The sequence below is a fragment of the Xylocopa sonorina genome, chromosome 5 (assembly GCF_050948175.1).
Source record: "Xylocopa sonorina isolate GNS202 chromosome 5, iyXylSono1_principal, whole genome shotgun sequence".
Classification (NCBI taxonomy): domain Eukaryota; kingdom Metazoa; phylum Arthropoda; class Insecta; order Hymenoptera; family Apidae; genus Xylocopa; species Xylocopa sonorina.
Window position 1 is genome coordinate 8,593,770 of NC_135197.1, and position 21,562 is coordinate 8,615,331.

The window sequence follows — 21,562 nt, forward strand, 5'->3', positions numbered from 1 at the left end:
ACGCAACATTATTCTGCACCAACCTGCACCGGCTACCCTGAGTTTATCGATGTTCCTAATTGGACATGTGGCTCGTAGTTAGACTCTGCCCCTCTCCCCCCTGACGCAATGACCAGTACGATTGAAGCATCCCCTACTTAATTAATCGTTTGATCGTACATAGCGTTTGGAATGTAACAAGGTAAACATTGCATTATTGCAGATGTGCAGGAGCCTCAGCAACAGGTTAGAGGCAGGCCTAAATACCCGAGTTACCAAAACTTTAAGGGGAGAAAGTCTAATTCCTTGATGAATTTGTGTGGTAAGAAGCACCAGTGACTTGGAATATCGTTTAAATCCCCCTTCTATCGTGCAACAGTTTATACTTTACGTGTCCCGTACACACCGTTCCAATATTTTGTAGGCTGTAGCGTACACGTAGTCGCATGGTGGCAGATTGGAGCACAGGTGGCAGTGATATATATATACTTACACGCATACACCAGAAGCACATTATTTATATGCACTCGATATTCTATCTGCTGGCGCGTTTGCGTTTCATCGTTTAAAAAATACTCTACCCTCTTGTACAGTTCTAGAGAGAGAGAGAGCAGATGGAATGTCGACTCCCATTCACAGGATAACTCATTCGCTGTAGTAGATGAAATTAAGTTGACGCTTGTTGGGCTTATTGTTGTACAGCACTGGTTGCGGGTATCGATATTTTCAATGTTTTTTCAGATTATTGGTGGTTCCAGTTTCCATTATAATAACCTTTCACTCTGACTCACATTTAGGTCCTGTATCATACGGTTCTCCTATCACTTACGTTTAATATGTATTTGTTCTCTCATATTCCTCTCTATATTTTATTTCCAGGTATTAATGGTAATGCGGCATAGTAAATTCATCTAGGCGACGAGCAATCATACTTCTCGATAGTCCTCATAACTGCTGCACGTTGCGTTTAACTCGTTTGCCATCGCATTCAAACTCAGGACCCAACATGTACAATCGTTATAGATGAATTTCTTATGCTTCGTTTCGCCCGCCTAAGATCGCAAATATATTCTCACTAGCAACCGTACGTTTCACGACAAGTGAAACGCCCGTCCGTTGTTTCACGCGTGGCCGTGCCACGCCGAGTCTTAGACGAGATGATTAGTACCCGGTACAAAAATCGTCCAAGCTATTGTTGTTGTCGTTACTCGACGTTCCTTAAGAGAAACTAGCTCCCTAGATCGTCTTAGAATCACGAAGCGCTTCCTCTGTTTCGTTTTTTCGAACAAGTTTACCCGAGATGCGTAGAATCAGAACACGATACTTTCGATCCTTAGACGTTCGTACGATCTATCAATACTCGTTCAAGTTTCTTGTATTGGACGCAAGCTATGAAGATGGATACTGTTCGAAGGTCCCTCGTAAGTCTAACAAGTGACTAATAACGTATCACACGGTTTATCATCAGGGACTAACCCCGTTCTAGTGATTAATCAAATATATATATATACATTCCGTACGAATTTACCTCTTGCTTGGATGGGTGGATAAACGTTACATATATTATCGTGGACCGACTGTGACAAAAGTCTCGTCCCTTATCTCGTGAACGGACACGTACGTTCGAGTCTATTCTCTTTCTTTTCTTCTTCTTTTTTTTCTTTTATTTCTATCTTCATATACCGAGCTTGCGTTCGCAGGTTCGTGTAGTGATCAAGACGGTATGATGTGTCCATACACAGATACGGACAGCGGACTGGGCAGAGCGACACCGCCAAGGAGAGCACCGAGTCCGGGCATGGGCAGTATGAGGCACCTTCCATCACCATCAGGGCCTGGCTCCTTACCTCCTGGCTTGATGACCAAGAGGCGGGTGTTCGACGACGGCAGCAGCGACATCAGCAGCACGCCAAGTTCGATGATGGATTATAACGGTGAGCGGCGAAGCGAGCTTGCAGGGTTGCGTGTAAGTCGCAAAACGGTCTTGACGATATCTTCTTCTCGTCGACAGGTCCGAGATTGTACAAGCAGCCGACGACCAAGTCGAATCGTGGCATTATGCTGAACGCTGTCGAGTATTGCGTGTTCCCAGGCACGGTGAACAAAGAGGCGAAGAGAAGAGTTCTGGACGAAATCGCGAGATCGGAAAGTAAACACTTCCTTATTTTATTTCGAGACGCCGGCTGCCAATTTAGGGCACTCTACTCATACTGCCCAGATAGAGAAGAAGTTTCGAAGCTGTACGGTACCGGACCGAAACAGGTCATTGATAAAATGTTCGACAAATTTTTCAAGTAAGTTCATCATCTTGGAGTTCCCGTTAGTGGGTGTACACACTCTAATGTCATCTTATTATGCAAAAGCGTTGAATGTGTGAGAATTGTATGTAATCAAGGGAGTCGGAAGGTTTGAGAACTTTTTTATTAACGTAAGTTGCACTGTTCATCGTTGACCGTTAAGTGTAAATAGATGACTTCAAAGTGTTTTGTTGAATAATAATATAGAATTGCGTCTAGAAAGGTAGCTATCCTGTTTCTATAAATGCCAGACTTCATTTGTAGCGGTACGGAAAATTCTTCTTGTCTCTTTATGTGCTTGACGCTTACACTTTTAGGATAGGCAATGAAATATAGAAATTAAGGAAACAAACGGTCCAACGCTATTTTGTCGATCCCTAACATGTGTTGTTGTTTCTAGATACAATTCAGGAGCGAAATGCTTCTCGCAAGTCCACACGAAGCATCTTACCGTGACCATAGATGCCTTTACGATACACAATAGCCTCTGGCAAGGTAAAAAGGTGAATTTGCCGAACAAGAAAGACATGCCTCTCGTCATATAGTTTTACACAAGTGTTACACTTAACATTATGCTACTATGCCCTCTGTTGTTCATAGTTACTATTTTAATACAGGCCCATATTAAATTAATGCAAACGTTGCGTTCTTAGTCAATTTTATAAGGACAAATGATTGATGCTGACTAGTAGACACTCGCGGGTGTGCGATCATTTTCAGCGTTTTTACTGATTGCACGCTATACCGAACGGCGCATTGTTACCACGTATACGTTTTCTTTCTTTTATATATATATATATACACGTATATATTATTTGTTCTATATTTCTCCCGCATTTTGTTTTCCGTTTCTCCTCTTTCGTTTCGTTTTTAAGTTAACGTTGGCATCAATCACTGTGTCGTAAGATTACCAATATCTAATTAATAGGAATGGTTTGTAGTCAGTATCTAATATCTTTGCGGACTAACTCTCGACGTGTAACCGCCTTGTAATCGTGTAAGCTGCTGTGTTGTAAATGAAATTTGTGACTGATGTAAAACGGTATTAATTAATTTCTCTTGTAATCGTTTCTCCTTTTTCGCTGTGGAAGAGAGGGAGAGAGTGGGAGAAAGAAAGAGAGGCAGGGCTTTCATAAATGTCACATAACAAACGTTTCGACTTTGTATTGCATAAAAGATAATTCGCACATGTTTCCCTGTTTACGCGTAAATTAAAAAATGCTCTTAATTATTAATTACAATTCCCATAATTATTATCATTATTATTATTATTATTATTATTATTATTATTAATATTATTATTATTATTATTACTATTATTATTATTGTAGTACCATTGACATTTACGAATCGCAAAAAGCAAATGAGGGATTCATTAATTTGAACGTATTTACGAACGTTTGAGTCTATAAATATGAACGTCGGATTAAATCGACGAATAGATTCGAAATTTCCGATGTGATTTCTGTAATCTTTTACTTTCCGTTTAATGTAATAAATACTAACAGAAAGAGTAACGAAGCGTTTGCTTTGCAGGAAGATTTCATTTTTAATCAAACGATACTGGGTCTCGATATCGTTTCGCGATCGTTGCGTCTATCTAAAAATGTTTCTTTTTACCGTTTAACCGCCACCGTGGGAGACGAATTAATGATTCCTCGTTAAAAAGCATGAGATTTTCACGGCTGCTGACAGCTGCAGCAGTGTACGTAGTATATAATGTAATTCGTTCGTTGGGAAGCGTTGAAATTGAACCAGCTCATGGATAAAAATGAAAGAGAAAAAGCGAAAAAAAAAAGAAAAAAAAATAACGTGGATTTGTATATATCTAAGTTGATTCTGATTAGTGAAAGAAAATACCAAATCAGCCTTAAGATCGGATCTGGATGTGTAATTGATGTCGTGCGAGGATGTTTTTCCTTTTACCGTATAGGAACATCGATTATAATTTATATATACATATATATATATTGTAACGAAATGCCTCGTTGATTTGAATATCTCGAAGCGAGTCTTGTGAACAGTGTGCATCGATGTAAGATTATAGAACTTGCGAGAGTATTTGGAGAAAGGAAGAGAATGATGAGACCGTACCAAACAGTACCAAAACTAAACATTAAAAGAAATTTTGGTGACTGACAGGAAAGGTGTCTGGTAGAACCGTGAAAAACCGCTCGCGGATTAAACAAGAGATTCTCGATTTGAATTGCTGTTCTTCTTTCCTGCGCGCAATACATACTTATTTTGTACGATGCGTCGAACTGTTTCGAAGTCTTGTAATCGTTCCGAGCATTGTAAGAGGAAAGCAGAGGGTGGTTGGGATGTAGAAACCGCGATGAACAACGCGAGCATTCGTCTGTACTCGAAACTTTTCTTTGTTTTAATTAAATAATTTATTCGAATGTCCCCCTTAGGCCTAAATGTTTTTAATCCAACGCCCGTAGTCTGCGTTCCTCGTCACCGGGAAAAGAAGGCTCCGGATTAGAATGTCTACGATTTATTTATAATTCTCATTGCGTATTGTTGCAAATTTTAACGAGACGGACTAATGTTTAACCCGTTTATATAACTTGGGTAATTTCTCTTTACGAATTCTGTCGACAGTATATGGATCCTTTTTCTTTCTATGGCAATCGTTCTCTTTTCTTTTTTTTTTAGTATGGTTCTTATTTCCTAATTAAACGTGTCAGTCCAATCTCGAGCGATACGAAACACGCGGCTTCCGTATTGTACATGATGAATGATTAGCATAATAACGTAATGATGGAAGAACTATTTATTGTGCCATAAATTGTAAATGACCGCCCGTTCGTATGGGACTGGCACTGGCCTTTCATCTTGACGATTCGATCCTTTATTTTTTGTTTTTTACCATGTATACGCAATTCGTTTTTGCCTTAACATGCCGATAGAACGAATAGATAGAAACTAAATAGAGGTAAAAAAAGAGGGAATACAATTTTTGTACAGAAATATGGAGGGTCTGTCCGTCGTAAAATTGATCTTTTCTCTTTCTTTTTTTTGTTTTTGTTTAAGTTATATTTAACGTGTACATTTCGCAGCGTTTATCAATTCTGTTTGTCATTAATTTGTATAATATATTCTTTCGCTTAATGGGCACGTGCATGGAATTTGGAATGATAATATTAGATGAAATACGAGGGAGAAAGAAAAACAGAGAGAAAACGGACTGGAGATCGGTTCATTGGAGCAATAGACCCCCCCATATATTCTGCAAAGGCATAAACAGAACACGACCTTATTGATTATTATTAAGTAATTACGCAACATATCGAATTTCATGTTCTTCACGATTAATCGCGGAAAATATATTTTTAATTCGCAACGATACACTTGGTTTACTTGTCTCGAGATCGTTTTGTTTCGGTCCCTTTATACGCGAGGCACGAATACCTCGTTTAGTATCTTTATATATATAAATATAGGGACTTGGAAAAAAGATTTTAATTCGAAAAAAAGAAAGAAATCCGTCGATCGTAGTATCCAAAGAAGTTCATTGTATTCTATTCTCGTCTATTGTAAATCTACCGCGTGTATCGTCGTTACAAAAAAAAAACTGATGACTAGAGAGATTTTTACGAGCTTCAGACTCTGAAAACAGTCCGACCTGACAATATTGAACGCGAAAATAAATAAACGCCATATAAAGATGAATTATTATCACGATTCGAGGGTGCGAGCCTTGACCAAGGGCCTGCGATGACTAACGTGAACGAACAGTGAATGAAGATTTACGATTAACAATATAATAGTCACTAATCTTAAGAATCAACGGAGGAACATCGGGGCTTGAACAATGTAATCGAACGGAAATGGTGTAAACAATTAGAGAACGTAACGAGAAACTGATGCGTTACTCTGGCAAGGAAATGGTTGACTGCTTGTGCTTGATATTTATATTTTTCAGAGATAGAGAGAGAGAGAGAGAGAAAGAGAGATAGAGAGATAGAGAGATATTATTAGCGAGCTATCCGGTAACCGGCGTGATAATCGATGAAACGAAAAAACACAGAGATTACGAGATAATGGGATATAAATAATCGCGCTTACTAATAATAAACGATTACCTTTATGTAATAATCCTTCATTTTTATTGTCACAAATGAAAGAAATGAGAAAGAAGAAAGAATTACTGAAAAACTTTGTCGAATCGTACTCGTTCGATTTATTCGTGTCTGTAAATATTATGTTTTTATATGCGCATAAACGAAATTACTTACTCGATGATATATGTATATATATGTATATATGATATATCGATGATACACGTATACATATACATATATATACACATATATATTTATTGAGTACGTTAAGTAAAAAATTTTGGGTCATATTTTACTGTTAGCATCTTACACAGCGAATGTCATCAATAAAATTTAATAACCCACTTTGCAATAGACTTTTATTCTTCTTGCGAATGGTACATATATATATACCATTCGCTTATATATATATGATAATAATGTGGAATTAAGCGTGTCTCCTTGGTTTTAATTGGTTGCGTAATGTAAATGTACATATATAACTTTTGGAGTACAGATGAGAGTGAATCAGGTGACCATACTTTCTCATTGTTATATATTTTATACACAATAGCGGAGGCGTCATTGTTAATTTTTTTGCATATGTATAATATATTACAATTCAACGAATAAGAAAGATATTAGACATAAATATTAAAATATTCTTGTAAAGAACGTTTCTTCCTAACGTAATTATACTATGTATATTCAATTTGTTAAGGACACTTTATTACAGGGCGTTAGATATGACTTTTCTTTCGCTTCTAATCGTCTTAAATATTAAAACTCGGATACCTCTCTTGCTACCGCTAAAACAGTCGTCCCGTTTCCGTTTACACGTTTTCTTTCTAATTCTTTTAAAGTACACGGTTTCGATCGAGCGCAATACCGTGCCTTCGCGCCACGCTCTCGACCGAAATCGCTGGATGCGCTTATATATTAAACGATAATAAATAGCTTTAAATACTGATGTACAATTGTTTCATGACTTACAAGTGAATTACAATTAAACTATATGGCAGTGATCTTGCTACTTACACGTATGTCGGTGACGTTTGCTTTTTTTTTTTTTAATATCGAATTTGCGATACGATTCGACGCGAATTCGTGCCACAATTTGTAAATGCTTTTAAAAAATCGTTTCTCAAACTATATTTTGTAAAGTTTACTCGCAAAGTTATCGTGAACGCTGATTCGAATCTTTACCGAGTTCGTTCACTTTTGACACCATTTCGATATTAGACGTAAAGTGTGTAATCAAATTTTTCTTCAGGTTTCATCAAAAGTATCACGAGGTTCGATAATGTACGACTCTGTAACCGGATAAGATATTGATCTGTTTTTATGGCAAAGCAAATCAAATAATTTTATCGCTTCTTCAGTTAATTACTTCAACGATTTTAATTTTTCACGATGATTTGTTTAATTAACCGTAGTTTAAGGAAGGAAATGTTTTTTTATATTAAATTTATCATTCCTGTTAATAGATCCTAGATAAAGTAGAAAAATGTAAGACTTTCTATGTACAAATGGCACACGCTAACTTATTCTGTTTAAGTTAGGCTCATTTTGCGTGTCCCATTATACATTTCAGCTTATTTTTAATGAAGATATGTCTGATACGTATAAAGGCAAAAGGAATTATCTCGAGTACCTGTGTAAGAGTTTGTTGTCGTAGAATTTTGCAGCCGAATGAACAAGTTTGAGAAACATCAATGTAAACTTCACGCCTTTAGCGTGTTAGCATCTCTTGGCTTGGTTTAATCTTATGTCTTAACGATTAAAGAATTTCCCACCGTGATATGGCACTTGACCCCGTTGTGAAATTGCATTGAACACAGTTCATAGAAACGTTTCAAGCATCGTTTGCGTCCTTTGAACAGTCTTTGGAACTAAATTGAATGACTCGGAGGAGTTCACACATTGTACTGATTATCATTGTACTGGGCAGGAGCTCAAGTGAATATTATGCAATTCGTCCATGTCTGTCCAATCTCGTCTCTCTCCTCCTATCATTACATTTCTTATACATCCATTGAAATAATCCCTTGTTCTTAGCGTTCCCTTTGGGGCAGAGGCTGCAAAATTATTGTTTCTTTGTTTTTATCAGACGCATAAGCGTCCAAGGGGAATTTTTAAGTCTTCAAAGCTTATATCCAACGTCTATTAATAGCCTGACAAATAGAAGGATAAAAAAGACTGATAGATATTCCTCTTTACCTGGTAAACCACCAATATATAAAGGCCCAGAGACCGTTGAATCCATCATGTGATAATTGACGTTAGCTGGAAGCCCGTACTTCTGATCCATCTCGTCGACTTTCAACGCCAACTCTTCGTCGTTATAAACCGCTTGTATTCTGTGCCATCGATTGTCACAGATCGTGTACGGATTAGTGAAGTATTGCTCTACATCCAACGGATTATTGTCCCCCAGATCGACCGACATGATCACCTTGCCATTATTCAGTTCCAATGACAACGAGGGCGAATTGCCGGGTGCCGTTATGGAAAGCAGAACACCCGACAATTCTGATGTTCTGAACTCCAATTGGAGCTCCAGCACGGCACCCAATTCAAAGTTCCTCTCTGAAAAAATAGACAGATGTTGTCCCTCCGAATTTACTGAACTGTTAATTTTCATTTTTAAATGTAGACAACGCGATCTTATAGAACAGCTTAAAGTAACCGATAATACTTGGCTTAGGTATCAGAATTTGCCTATCTTACTGTACGTGGCGTACGCCTCATCTTGGAAGTAAGCTCCGCTTTCAACGTTTGGGAAACATTGCCCCACTTGATACGCTTTGCTCGTGGAACCAACCATATCGTACACGTTCCCATTGATTCTCAACCCTCTGATACATCCCTTCAATGTCTCGAGTTTAACTACAACTTGTTCAGGTATCAGCGTCCCGCTTTCAGGCAACCCTCCAATGTACATCATGGATGCCAGTCCAATTTTCCAAGGCACCTTGATCGTACGTGGTGTTTGAGTATCCACCAGCAACGTCAGTTTCCTTTCGCTGTGACTGATCATTACGTGATGCCAGTTGCCATCATTGAACGGTGTCTTAAATAGTATCTCTTTTTTCCGCTTGCTCTTCACTAACAGCAAAAGTTGCCCGTCTCGTATCACGACCATGAGATAATGCTTTGTGCGGATACCCTATGAAATTATACAATACATTTTAATTGGAAGCATTCCACGATTAGATAGAATTCATCGTCCGGTAGAGATGATTTACAACATATGTAAAGTTCTGCTATAAGTTTCTTCGTACCGGAGTAATAAACAGCAAGCCATTCGGATAATATGTTCGAAAATCGAATTCTATCGAGTATTTCTTCTCCCAAAATTTCTTAAAGTCTAGGTAATGCTGCGTGTGGCTGTTCGGTTTGTCTCCAAATTTTAATGCGCCAGCTTCCAAGGAATAGTATGGCACTTTTTGACATCCTTCCGGTTGAGTGGACATACCCCTTGACAACGATGCCGACGGTGTATAAGCAGGGGGATCTTTTCCCATGCTTGGTCCAGCTCGACCAATCAATGCGTGTTCGAAACTGATAGCTTTATCGAATCGAATAATTCTAAAAAAAAGTGAAGTCGCGAATTAACGAACTACTCCTCGTTTACATCATCATCTTACGATGCACGATGCGTTTTTAACCTACTCATCGTTAAATATCGCGTCCTTGATCGCACCGTACAAAGGAGTCGTGGTGGCAATCATATTGGTATTGTTAATAAGTACTGGTAAGCCACCAAAGAATAATCCACCGTTTCCTTCGGGAGCTTTGATGGCAGCACCTGTGGGTAGTTTACCTGCGCTCTGGTAAGCATCGTCTATTCGCAACTCGACGTCTTTTCGCTTTTTAATTACCGTCACCGAATGATATCTTCCGTCATTGAAAGTGTCATTCGTCTGTAAAACAAGCTCCCCCCTCCCACTGTTCAAACGTACTTGCACCTGCCCGTTAATTACGCATATGGAATAGTAGCTTTTTTTCTGGAAGAAAAAGATCAGATGTGCAATAAATTGTTTCTAGTGAGTTATCGCAAGCTATTGATAAAATTATGAACAGGATCGCAGTGAAAACGTTCGAAATCATTCTTACGTTCGATTCATCGTTCATGTGCCTGATGTTAGGCATATGTTCTTCTTGCCCCTCGAACGTAGAAAGGAGAAGCACAGCTTCATCCTGCATTGTTCTAAAGGAGAAACTCAAGGTGGACTTGCGCAAAGTGTACGCGGAATATTGCAAATAACCATCACCGTAAAATCCCACTATTCTTAAAGTCTGCAATGTAAAATAATTGATTGAAGATACGAATGAATCCGACGAACGCTTGTAAAAAAAAAAGTAACCAGCGTTTCTGATCCACTTACTTCATTTCTGCAAGTAGGCTCGACGCCGTAATACTGTTCAGCCATTGGATTGTAGCCCTCTCCAATGATGATGTTCGACATGCAACCGAGGAAGGAAACCTGCGGGGGCAACATCACTTTATCCGCTCGAAAACTCGGCGGAACACCGCCCATGTAATATTTGGCTTGGCTGAAGTCGGGGATGTCGTCCGCCGTGGGCTGTAGCGAAGGCGCGACGATCCTCTGGTCGTTTCTCGCCCCAACGTTCAAGCTGCACTGCTCGATCTTTTTACGTGGATCATAGTGTCTGGACGCGTCCACCTTTATCCAATTCCCGGTGTTGTACTTGAAATCGGTCGACAATTCTATGCTGACGTTGCCACCGTAACGGATGTACAGGATCACTTTCCCTTCCCGCAGGAATATCATTATGTGTTGGTCCTACAGTTGGCCGAGAATCGGATATAATTGCGTTTCTAGTCATTTGGAAGCTTAGAAATAGAGATACACTAAAATTACATACATTCTTCGGATTGATGGCTAAGAGTAACAAGGCATTCTCGTCGTAAGTTCGAAAGTTAATCGATACACTGAACAGGTACTTGCTGTACGGTCTGGAAGAGACTCTGCTTCTGACCGCGTAACCTTCTCCGTTGAAACTGTACGTGTCATCTCTAGCGTCTTCCACTCTAGAATGTTAAAGTAAAAGATATGGGGAAAAAATGATGGGGGTGCATGAAAATGGTGATCTTTAAAGTTCGTGAGAGTTCATAGTCCTCGCTCAATTACCCTCCGACGCATCCTTCGCAAGCCATATCCGGTGCGGTTGTAATGAAATTCCAAAGACCTAGAGGCTTTCCATCGAGGATAACTTGGTGTACACAAGCCGGAAGTCCGTTAGGAGCGAGAAGCTCGGTCCTTCTTCGTTCTGATCTGGGAATCTTCCCTATCCAGGCACGATCTGTCGTGGTAATATCGAAACGACCGTACTCCGCGTTCGTCGAGTTCATTATGAAATGGTTTCTGCCTAATGTCGCTTGCTTCGTTACGGATAGTTTACCTATGTGACGTATCCTGAAAATTGTTAACGTTCTTTGTAACACGTTCATTTCGTTCGCGATGAGTTCGTTTCATTTAAATAACGCCTCGAACAATGGATACCTTTCAGCCTCGATTCGGTACCAGAGGCTATCGTTCTGAAGGTCACCGTTACGTATTACTTCAGGATGGACAACTATTCCTGTACCCCCTCCGACATTCCACACGAATCTTACTCTCCTGTTGACGATCTCCAGAGCGAGGAAATCATCCTGCAAATACAACAAAAGTGCGAGGTGTTATTCTTTCTTAAACGATACGTTAAAGTACCGCCTCTAACGCGAACGGTACACGTACATTTATGCTGCTTGGCAAATAAAATAGAGGGCCTTCCTCCTTTCCCTCTGGGAGTGCAAAGGTCATAACGATCGTGTTCGTCGACGTTGGTTGCAACGTAGACGGTCTGTAGGATCGACTGCATTCCTTTCCATCCGCTGACTTCATAGAAACACGAATCTGAAAGGAGACGTGGAGTTGCAGGTTCGTTCGAATCACGAATTTGATATATTATTATATAATTACTCCGTCAGCAGTGTTTCTGGCTTCAACGATCTTATCTTTCAGACTCTGCAATTTTGTAGCCAGTGTATCATTCCATTTGTCGAATTCGTTCTTCCTTCTGACAGCAGCGTTCGCTAGACTCGTTAATTTTGCGTCGGTCTTTTTCGTATTACTCAGTGCCTCGGTCACTGAAACAGGATTATTTAAAGCGAGAATGCATACTAAGTGCAAACGCACGTGGATACAGAATAGTAGAGAACAAATGGTATATACTTAATATATCTTACAATTTTCACTGGCTAAGCTAATTTTCGAATCGCTCTCTCGTTTCAGTTTGTTCAACTTTGGTTTTAATCTATTCATAATTGCTTCTTTGTAATCATCGATGAGCATCTGTGAAGTTTGAATGTTTTCCATTACCCTTTCGTTGTCCCGTAGCACAGCGTGGATATTTTTCCGCACTGAAATTAATTAATCGCGCCAATTACGATTATTCATAATATAGTCATTGCCAGAAAACGAACTTACATTTCTCGCTATCTCCTTGCAATTTCTCCAATTTCACATTGATCTCGTTATCTCTGATTCCGGTACTGTTCAGAGTATCCTTTAAAGTATTCACCGCTTCCTTCTGAAGCTCCGATTTCTCGCCGACTTTTTGCACTAATTTCCTGTGTTTCTTCGCGCTATCTCTTTGCCTCGTTGACGCTAGAAACATTTCTTTAGCCGTGTCCAGGAGCGATTTCAAGATAGGACCGTTGGGAAACACCTGAGGGAACACGTTTAGCTGTGAATCACTGGAAAATCCTTAGGATCCACGTTGTTTCGCGTCACATCGCTGCGAAGTGTATTCTCACCTTGTCGAACGTTTTTTCAGCGACCTCGTTAGCTTCAGTTGCTGTGATATTCGCACTGTTAATTCTATCGACGATATTCTTGTACGCCTGGCTGGCCTTCAGCGGGCTAGCTGCGATGTTTCTTGTCTCGGAAAACAGACTGCTCGGCAGAAACGCCAAGTTGCACTTTATCAAGTTATCGTTCGTCAATTACATTAAGTAATAGCGTACAATTTAAGTAACAATTATTCATTCGCAACTGGAACTGTTGCGAATAATATTTTCTTAAGTAGTCAAGCATGTTTAAATATCCTATTTACGTTATAATAACTTAAATATTTCAACAGTTTATGCGAATCAATTTTCGAACTTCATTATCGTTACTATTATCTCGTTTCGACTATTTAAATATTATTGAACGTTACCGTGAAATGTAGTGTCGATTAATAAGTATTAACGAATACGAGTAAAAGATAAATGAATCTTCTGTTTCTCTTACCTGACATACTGATCAACGTAGTTTGATAAATTCTTTACGTGTGCAACTGCTGGTATAACGTACGTGTCGTTATACTCGTAATTTAATCTCTCTAGCAGCTCCTCTTTCATGCTTAATTTATCGTACAAGTGCATTAATTTGTCTCGCAAGTCCAGAATATCCTGCAATTAAATATACGTACTTCTCCAAGTGTTTCTTGATAAACAGACGATAATATCTTCAGTCGTACATACTTGCATATTGCTTTGATAATCGTCGATGTAGCCGCGCGTTTTGTTCGTCAACTTCACCGCTTCTGAGATCGGTGCATCAACGGCGCCGCGTAGCATGTTGATCTCGTTGCAATAATCTTTACCTTCCCAATACGTCTGATTAATATCGTTATACAGGCCATCGTACGTGAACAGTGTTTCCATCGTGTCCTCTATGATGTTTCTCATGTCGTTCAGCTTCACAGAATAATCCTCAGCTTCGTCTTGCGCTATCGCTAGTGCTTCCGTTGGATCGTTCAAGGAATTCAACAAATCAGTGTATTCCGCTACGGTCCTGTTTGTTTTTGAAAAAATTTCCAATAATTGCTTATCGTTAAGTCGTGTTAAATTGTAAAAATATATCACTTCGTTTGAATCGGATTAGGTGAATTAGAATGACTGATTATGCGAACAGATTTATGTAAATACTAACTCGAGGAAGCTTTCTATCTCCATTCTCTTCGCTGGTAAATTGGCAGCTTTCATATTGTTTAAGATCATCGTTGCTATTTTCAACGCTTTCTTGATCTCGATCCTCTTATTTTCGTTACTGTATTGGTTCAACAGCGTAACCGTATCTGAGATCACAGAAGTTACACGTTTTATGTGTGCACCGCTTTCAGTGAGATGTATCTAACTACGCTTCGTTTAAAACACTTACCTTCGATGTCTTTTCTTAACTTTTCCATTTCGATGTTCGCGCTAAATATGTTGTTTTTTAGATCGTTGCTCTTCGACTGCAATGTATCCGCCTCTTTTGCATATTCGATCGCCTAAAATTCAAGATATCGATGCACACGTGGATATTACTTATCGAAACATCAATTCCTCCTTTTTAATTAATGAGATTCCAGTACGTACCGTCCTGAACAAACTCTCAACGTGAGTCATGAGCTTTTTATATTCGTGCCACGGTATACTCTTCACTCTTTTCTTCAGTTTATTTTGAAGATCTATCTCGTTGAGAAACGCCGTCACATTGGTATCGATATATGATAACTCTTCCCAGGGCGGAGGAACGTAACCGTTCGCGATGTGAGTGGTTCCTTCAGCTAGATCTCGTGAAAGCTCAACCACGGTATCGAGCAATATCCCAGTACAGTTGTCGTTACAGGCTAGTAATACAAAATAATTCAAAATATTTGACAGAAATAAAAATGTTTTGAATTAAAGATATATAAATTATTTGATCCCAGTGATTTGATCGTGCGATATATTAAATAACTCTTCTAAGATTGACGAGACGATATGTTGCAAAAGTAAACTTTAAAAAAAATTGTACATCTTTAAGGAACCATCGAGTTCTATTTTACTCACACGTGCAAACGTTATTTATATAAACGTGGCGATACGCGGTACATTGAGAGCAATCACGGCCCGTAGATCCAGCTCTGCATCTGCATTGTCCTGTTTCCGTGTTGCATTCATCGCTCAAACTTCCACCGGGATTGCAATTGCACGGTGCACATTTGCCGTCAGGGAGATGTGGAAATCCGTAATATCCGGGAGAGCATCGTTCGCATTTTCTCCCAGTGTAACCTGTGCTCAATCAAAATCAGAACAGCTAGATATTTCCTGGTATCGAACGTGTTAAACGCAATTGAGATTGTTGCGACAAAAATTGTTGCAATATATAACAAGTACGAACCAGGTTTGCAAACACAAATTGGTTCTGCATTGGCAAGAATCACACAGGTACTCGAGAACCTTTTATCAGCTTGCGGACAGGGACACGGTTTGCAACCATAATCTGGATGTCCATAAAAGCTGTCCGCGCAAACATCGCATCTTGGCCCTGCGGTATTTCCACGACAATTCTGCAACAAAAAATGTATTCTTCTAGTCGCAAATTAACTTGAAGGGATATAAATCTCTACATTAGCGTATGTCTGACCAAAAACGATTCATTTCACTTGTTTGCTTCGAAGAGCAAATTCAGCAAGAAATCAGTAACTATATATAAAAATTGTCATATTCTACGTTAGGAGAAACAGTAAAGTATATTTTACCAAACAATGCCCTGTTTCTGTGTCGCAAACATCAGATCTCCGGTTGCACTGACAACGTCTCGCCTCTCCAACAAGGTCGATGACAATGGTCGATGTGACGGTGGTGTTCTTGTACCATCTATAGTATCCGATACTTGGATTCTGACAGGATGTACTGTTGTACTGCGGTGGGCATTTGCAAATTTCAATACCAATTGCTAGAGATGGTGTGTGGATAGGCGTTAAAACTGCAGCGTCCAAAGAGGCCTCGAGTAAGCTGAAATTTAATATAGAATAAAGCAACCGAATTAGTCGATCGTACGAACGATCGAATTTAACGTACGTGGTCTTCGTGAATTCAGCATTGTCCGAAGCTTTCACCAGGATATGTTGCAAATTCTGCAACGCGACCATAAGAACTTCTCTTGTCACTTTGTAATCGGGTCTATTTTGCAATTGCCACAGGGACTCGTGGAATCTAAAGTGAAACGAGAAACTAGCCAATGAGAAAAGGAGCAAATCTAAACAGCGATTGATCAGCGTAATAATTCAAATCAAACGTATCTCACCTGACTTCGTAATGATTATCATTCGCAGGCGCGGGTAAATAATATTCCAACACGATCTTGTTGTTCCCCTGCAGTTGCACTATTGGATATTGGAAGGTTGATCTTAAAGGGATCCCACCTTCGGTTAATGTAGCGAATCTCAAGAATCCTCCGTAAGAGACGACCTTGAATCACGAATCGTTCTACGTTATTAAACAACGTTCACCAATGTTTCGAGAAAGAAAATTTAGTGGAACATTCAAAATGCTGCTACCAAAGGTGTCACGAGGTTACCTTGTCGCCTAGAAAATATTTAGGCAGCATCCAGTAGAGCGGATAATTGTAATACAAGTTCGGTGGTATGGTGACGTCGCCTTCTGTGTCAGGAATAGTGGAGAGTCCATTGGTCACGTTCAACCCACCGTTGATTGGTGACAAAAAGATTCGAGATCTGAATTTGCTCACCTATAGAAAGAACAATTCCAAATAAAATCTACGTCTATTGAATATTATTGGATGAGACGATAACGATACTCGCCACTATGTCGTTGCTGGAGTCATTGACATAGAGAGTTCGTGGTCGTGTCAGTCTTCGTTGGCCCCAACTGAGACCAGCTTGCTGGCAGGAAGTCGATCTCCCGAAACAGAAGCATTCTGTGCAGCCTTTCGGATTGTCCACCGCCAAACCAAACGTACCCTCTTTGCACTCGTTGCACTGTCTTCCGAGCACGTGTTCCTAAATCGAAAACGCAGCAATCCTTAGAAACGCCAACAAACGCGTTCGAAATGTTTCTCGAGTTCTACGCGATCTTCTTGAATTGTTATTAAAGAAAAGCTCGTTAAAACTACGATCGTCGATGTAAATCCAAGTACCTTGCACGGACACTGTCCTTGATCATTGCAATCGCAGATTCCATCGTCGCATAGCTGGGTGCCTGCCACGTTGCAGTTGCAAGGTCGACACCTTGGGTAGCCATAGTATCCTTTGGCGCATCTATCGCATCTGAGACCATCGTAGCCTATCCTACAAGGACATTGTCCTTGGTGGTCGCACTGAGGCCTCGTAGAGCCGAGGGTGCAGGCGCAGGGCCTGCAACCAACTCCTGGGACCAGGTCCCAAGAGCCTGGTCTACACCTGTCGCAATGTTCGCCGAAAGTCAACGATGGGCAAACGCAACGACCCGTTTGAGGATCGCAAATGTGGCCTGGTCGCGTGCACGGATCGCAAGCTGCGAATAATCGAAGAGAGTTAAGCATTCATCGCGTCTAAGTGAATCGAGATTGAATTTTGTTGGAAGCTGGTATCAGTTGATTTTCAATTTAGAATAGGAAATAGCTACCTTGGCATCCATTTAAAGAGAATCCATAGTAGCCAGGTAGACAGCTGTCGCAGCGCATTCCACCAACCCCTGGCTTGCAATGGCAGTGTCCCAGAGTCTGGTGGCAGGAGGAGTTGTACGCTCCCACAGGGTCGCACTCGCAAGGAGCGCATCCTGTCCCAGTGGATAAATCCCAGAAACCAACCTTCGAACGGAATATCGAGACGATTCATTGGTGAACAAGTGAGAAAGGGGTAAGGAACGAACGGTTTATTAATTCGCTCACCATACACTGATCGCATTGTCTGCCAATCACGTGAGGCTTGCACTGACACTGTCCTGTCACGATATCGCAGGCAGTGGCCGTCGAACCGATCGGGTTGCACCGACATCCTGCAAGATGTTGAAACAAAAAATTGATACTCTTTCACCTCGCTATCGATTTAATTTACAAATTGTCGCGCGACATTCATCGTAGGCGATACTTCGGAATAATATCTCTCCCGCGCGACTCAGTTCTATCGCGTTCATATTTCATATCCCATTCTGAGCGTATGAGATCACGCAGGGGTGGGAACGCGGTAGAAATATGCCTGCCATCTATTTCTAGACGACAATACGTATAAATCCGCGCGTGTCCTGATCACCGTCTATTCAATTCCTGGCGTGGTCATGCATGACTAGTGTTTGTTGATGCGCGATCGATCGCATTTCGCAATTAGCAATGCCGCCGCGGCGAATACCTTTATTGTATTCAAACGACGTAAGCCTTCGGTTGGCGCTTTCACGGCTGCTGCGTTCGCCAGCGGAAAGAATAAAAGAGCATTCAACGGGGAACTTTTATGACGCGGCGATAAATCAGCGAGCAGGTTCAGAGCGCGTTCAAATTCAATTTAGTCGCCAGTGTCGGGAGGTGAGATAATACAGGCGATCGTTCGTTCCTCCGAGTGTTCGAACAGTCGACTCGATCGCTCGAGGTATCTCCTGAATTCTTCTCGTACGCGTGTCTTTTTTCACCCTTCTCTTATCGTTTAGAATAATCCGCTCCAAGTGCGTTTGCCGTACAAATTACAGCCTCGCGGTTGCTAACTGCAAATTGCTAGAGGAAGTGGATACTTATTGTCTTCGCAGATTTGCAACTAAACAAACGTTGGCTGTCAAAATATAACGGTTGCTAACAGAGTGATCAAATTATTGGTATCTCAGGATTCAATTTACAAAGCGTACGGATTTAATTTATCGGTTCAACGAGGTACAACATTATTGCATTTCGCCTTGGGTAACATCCTCCTGCTCGTGGTGCACGCGATTTGAATACCAGTTGCACTTATCGTGCAACATCTACGTGGAAAGTTTTATGTCGTTTAATAATACGTTAAACGTTATTAACGGCCGGTTTCGTGGGATTAGTTTCGTAATCGGTTATTTGTTGCCTGTGTAAACATTAATTAAGGGATCGTATGTCGCAGGTATCGCAATTATCACGTTCTCGAATGGGCTTTACCAAAATAGTTCTAACCGCACGCTAAATATTGCGGAACAAGCTGAACTATAAATTTCATGGGAAATGTGCGACGGTTTTAGAGTGAAAACTGGACAAGTATGTATTTGCTCTTTTTTTAAATATCATCTACCATGTTATCTGTATTTATTAGTATCAGATTGCGTATGAATTTTTATTTATTAATAGTTTTGTAATCTCTCAAACATGTTCAATAAAAATTAGACGTTGATAGTTGATGACAATTAATAGAACACGTAGCCATTAGCTTAATAAGTAATTACCCAACCAAAAACTTTGAAGCAGTATAAAATAATTTAATTGACGACTCAATTGATTCGCAATTATACGTGGAAGCATAGTTGAATAAAAGACGAGACATCTTCGTTGAGATTTCACGTGCACAAGACACGCGTCCTTTGGCACAGTAGAATATACCTGTTGCTGGTCAGACAGACCCACGCGCGTAGCGTGAAGTTGAAGAATACAAGTCCAATAATTCTTGACCCATTTCAAACTACGTTAACAATCGATGCATGTATATTTTATAAATTCTCTACATTCTTAATGCTTAATTACACACAACAATAAATTTATTTCCAAGGAATACTTTAAGAAACCCGCGTCAAAGCAACATCTGCATCATCTCTCTTTTCAGGTACGTCTGATTTTCACCAATTTTTACAATTTAATTCTCAAGCCGCATTAGTCCATCGATAATCTTATTTCTCTGCTTCGCAGCAACCCTGTTACAGCCAATAAGTTCGAACGAAACAGAAACACGACGTACCCTCGCAGCGCCTTAAAAGAACAAGAAAAAAAACAATCTCCAAGTGGAGTAGTTTTAATCATCTCCCACAATGGGAGGGAACGAAGGAACTCTGTACTTAGGAATACCGGCTGGCGAGTGACACATGATTAATTCGTGCAGCCACGAAGACCAGCTTGACTCCGTGCCGCGCAACACCGTGGCTAAAGCGTAAGTAATGGTGGCCGGCGTCTCTAATCCTGCGCGGCGTCCCCAAGCCTGCCCCGATAAATAAATAACCGTTCTCGTTACAAAGCTCGATGGATCAGCTGGGAGCCAACTGTGACGCCGTGGACTTAATCGTGACTAATATCGATCATCCTTTAAACCGATAAACCGACGTGCTCCGGCATTCGCTCTATTGCCAGCTGGTAGACGGTTCAATCGCGAATTCACTTTGTTCGACACCAGCTAACGAACCGTGCATTGATTACCAGACGAAGATAAGACGGCGAACAGGCGCCCGTTGATTCGTCCACGGTGTACCGTTCGACGAGCCACCAATGGGATTGTGATTCGATTACCCAGAGACAGGGTGGAGGAAAAGTGTTGGCAGAGAAGGAAATAGAACGGCGAATGGGCTGGTCGTGGTGGTGGTGGTGGTTTTCGTTTGGAATCGCTGGCCAGGTTAGATGGTATCTCGCGCACACCGTATATATTATAGAATCCTCTGGTGTATAATCTCATGCCGATGTAGTGTCGGGTTGATAAGTTCTCTGGCAGGTATTTTGCGAAGTATCATTCATCACCGCGATCACTTCCTACTTCGAGGCTTGAATTCGCGTAGAGCCTGATTTATCGACTCGATAAGTAGTATTTACTTTCGAGTTACTAAGTATATTATACTTCGATATGGATTACCGTCGCGACTCTGCTCTCGCTTTTGTCGATAACGGGCCCGGCGTTAATAGCGGTTAATTTGCATCGTACACGTGTGTTCGGGTTTATTAGCCGTTTTCAATTTTTCCTTCCTCGTCGTTTCAAAACGATCTCTAAAACGCGTTCTAGACTCTGATTATAGTGTCTATATACTTTTAACACGATCGATACGAACGAATTTCAACCGATAAATCGCAATAAAAAAGAAGTATACAGAAAAATTTGTCACAGGAAACACTTTCAAATTGTGTGACAACCCTCGCGTTACTTTGCCTCGAATCATAGTCTGGCCCGTCGATCAGCTCGAGACGCATCGCGATCGACCCCTGGAGATCGCGTTCGATCGCAATTACGAGGTGGATAAGTACGATTTACTTAGCGAGACAGCGAAACGGTGGACGACTAGAAAGCGGTTGGAATTCCGCGCGGTTGGATCGGCGATTTTGACGACGGCGATGCTTACGAGGCCACCGGTCGATTTATTAGCCGATAAATTGGCCGGTGGTTACACTGGCGATCCTCGAAGCGGATCGTTAAACGAAGCCCGGGAGAAGTGTCGAGCCGCGAAACCGCGGCTCGTTCCTCGCCGCCGATTTTCAATTTCAAATACCTCGTTACCGTCCGCGCGGTAGCCGCGCTAAT

At 40.8% G+C, this 21,562-nt stretch overlaps 2 protein-coding genes across 24 annotated transcripts in view; one reads left to right on the forward strand and one right to left on the reverse strand.

Annotated features, from left to right (window-relative positions):
* Patronin (calmodulin-regulated spectrin-associated protein patronin) overlaps positions 1–3,549 on the forward strand; it is a 68,115-nt gene extending 64,566 nt beyond the window's left edge. For 13 of the 23 annotated variants that reach the window (XM_076895634.1, XM_076895636.1, XM_076895644.1 and 10 more), the window contains 4 exons: positions 203–301; positions 1,680–1,913; positions 1,991–2,273; positions 2,677–3,549. In XM_076895634.1, the coding sequence (XP_076751749.1) occupies positions 203–301; positions 1,680–1,913; positions 1,991–2,273; positions 2,677–2,821 (761 nt within the window). In that variant the 3' untranslated portion in view covers positions 2,822–3,549. The remainder of the gene's footprint in view (positions 1–202; positions 302–1,679; positions 1,914–1,990; positions 2,274–2,676) is intronic. The other 10 variants (XM_076895646.1, XM_076895647.1, XM_076895654.1 and 7 more) reach the window with 3 other exon arrangements.
* A 4,239-nt stretch (positions 3,550–7,788) lies between these two features.
* The window catches only part of Wb (wing blister), a 135,219-nt gene continuing 121,445 nt past the window's right edge, over positions 7,789–21,562 (reverse strand). Inside the window, exons 14-43 of the mRNA XM_076895824.1 lie at positions 18,019–18,125; positions 17,754–17,937; positions 17,287–17,642; positions 16,952–17,149; positions 16,708–16,878; positions 16,435–16,598; positions 16,209–16,343; positions 15,887–16,142; positions 15,526–15,694; positions 15,195–15,416; positions 14,739–14,992; positions 14,539–14,650; positions 14,311–14,455; positions 13,860–14,172; positions 13,627–13,787; positions 13,149–13,287; positions 12,820–13,060; positions 12,579–12,752; positions 12,313–12,479; positions 12,088–12,246; positions 11,854–12,002; positions 11,482–11,766; positions 11,216–11,381; positions 10,714–11,133; positions 10,442–10,624; positions 9,998–10,332; positions 9,607–9,913; positions 9,053–9,491; positions 8,543–8,911; positions 7,789–8,400 (exon numbers count right to left, since the gene is read on the reverse strand). Coding sequence (XP_076751939.1) covers positions 8,258–8,400; positions 8,543–8,911; positions 9,053–9,491; positions 9,607–9,913; positions 9,998–10,332; positions 10,442–10,624; positions 10,714–11,133; positions 11,216–11,381; positions 11,482–11,766; positions 11,854–12,002; positions 12,088–12,246; positions 12,313–12,479; positions 12,579–12,752; positions 12,820–13,060; positions 13,149–13,287; positions 13,627–13,787; positions 13,860–14,172; positions 14,311–14,455; positions 14,539–14,650; positions 14,739–14,992; positions 15,195–15,416; positions 15,526–15,694; positions 15,887–16,142; positions 16,209–16,343; positions 16,435–16,598; positions 16,708–16,878; positions 16,952–17,149; positions 17,287–17,642; positions 17,754–17,937; positions 18,019–18,125 — 6,623 coding nt within the window. The 3' untranslated portion in view covers positions 7,789–8,257. The remainder of the gene's footprint in view (positions 8,401–8,542; positions 8,912–9,052; positions 9,492–9,606; positions 9,914–9,997; positions 10,333–10,441; positions 10,625–10,713; positions 11,134–11,215; positions 11,382–11,481; positions 11,767–11,853; positions 12,003–12,087; positions 12,247–12,312; positions 12,480–12,578; positions 12,753–12,819; positions 13,061–13,148; positions 13,288–13,626; positions 13,788–13,859; positions 14,173–14,310; positions 14,456–14,538; positions 14,651–14,738; positions 14,993–15,194; positions 15,417–15,525; positions 15,695–15,886; positions 16,143–16,208; positions 16,344–16,434; positions 16,599–16,707; positions 16,879–16,951; positions 17,150–17,286; positions 17,643–17,753; positions 17,938–18,018; positions 18,126–21,562) is intronic.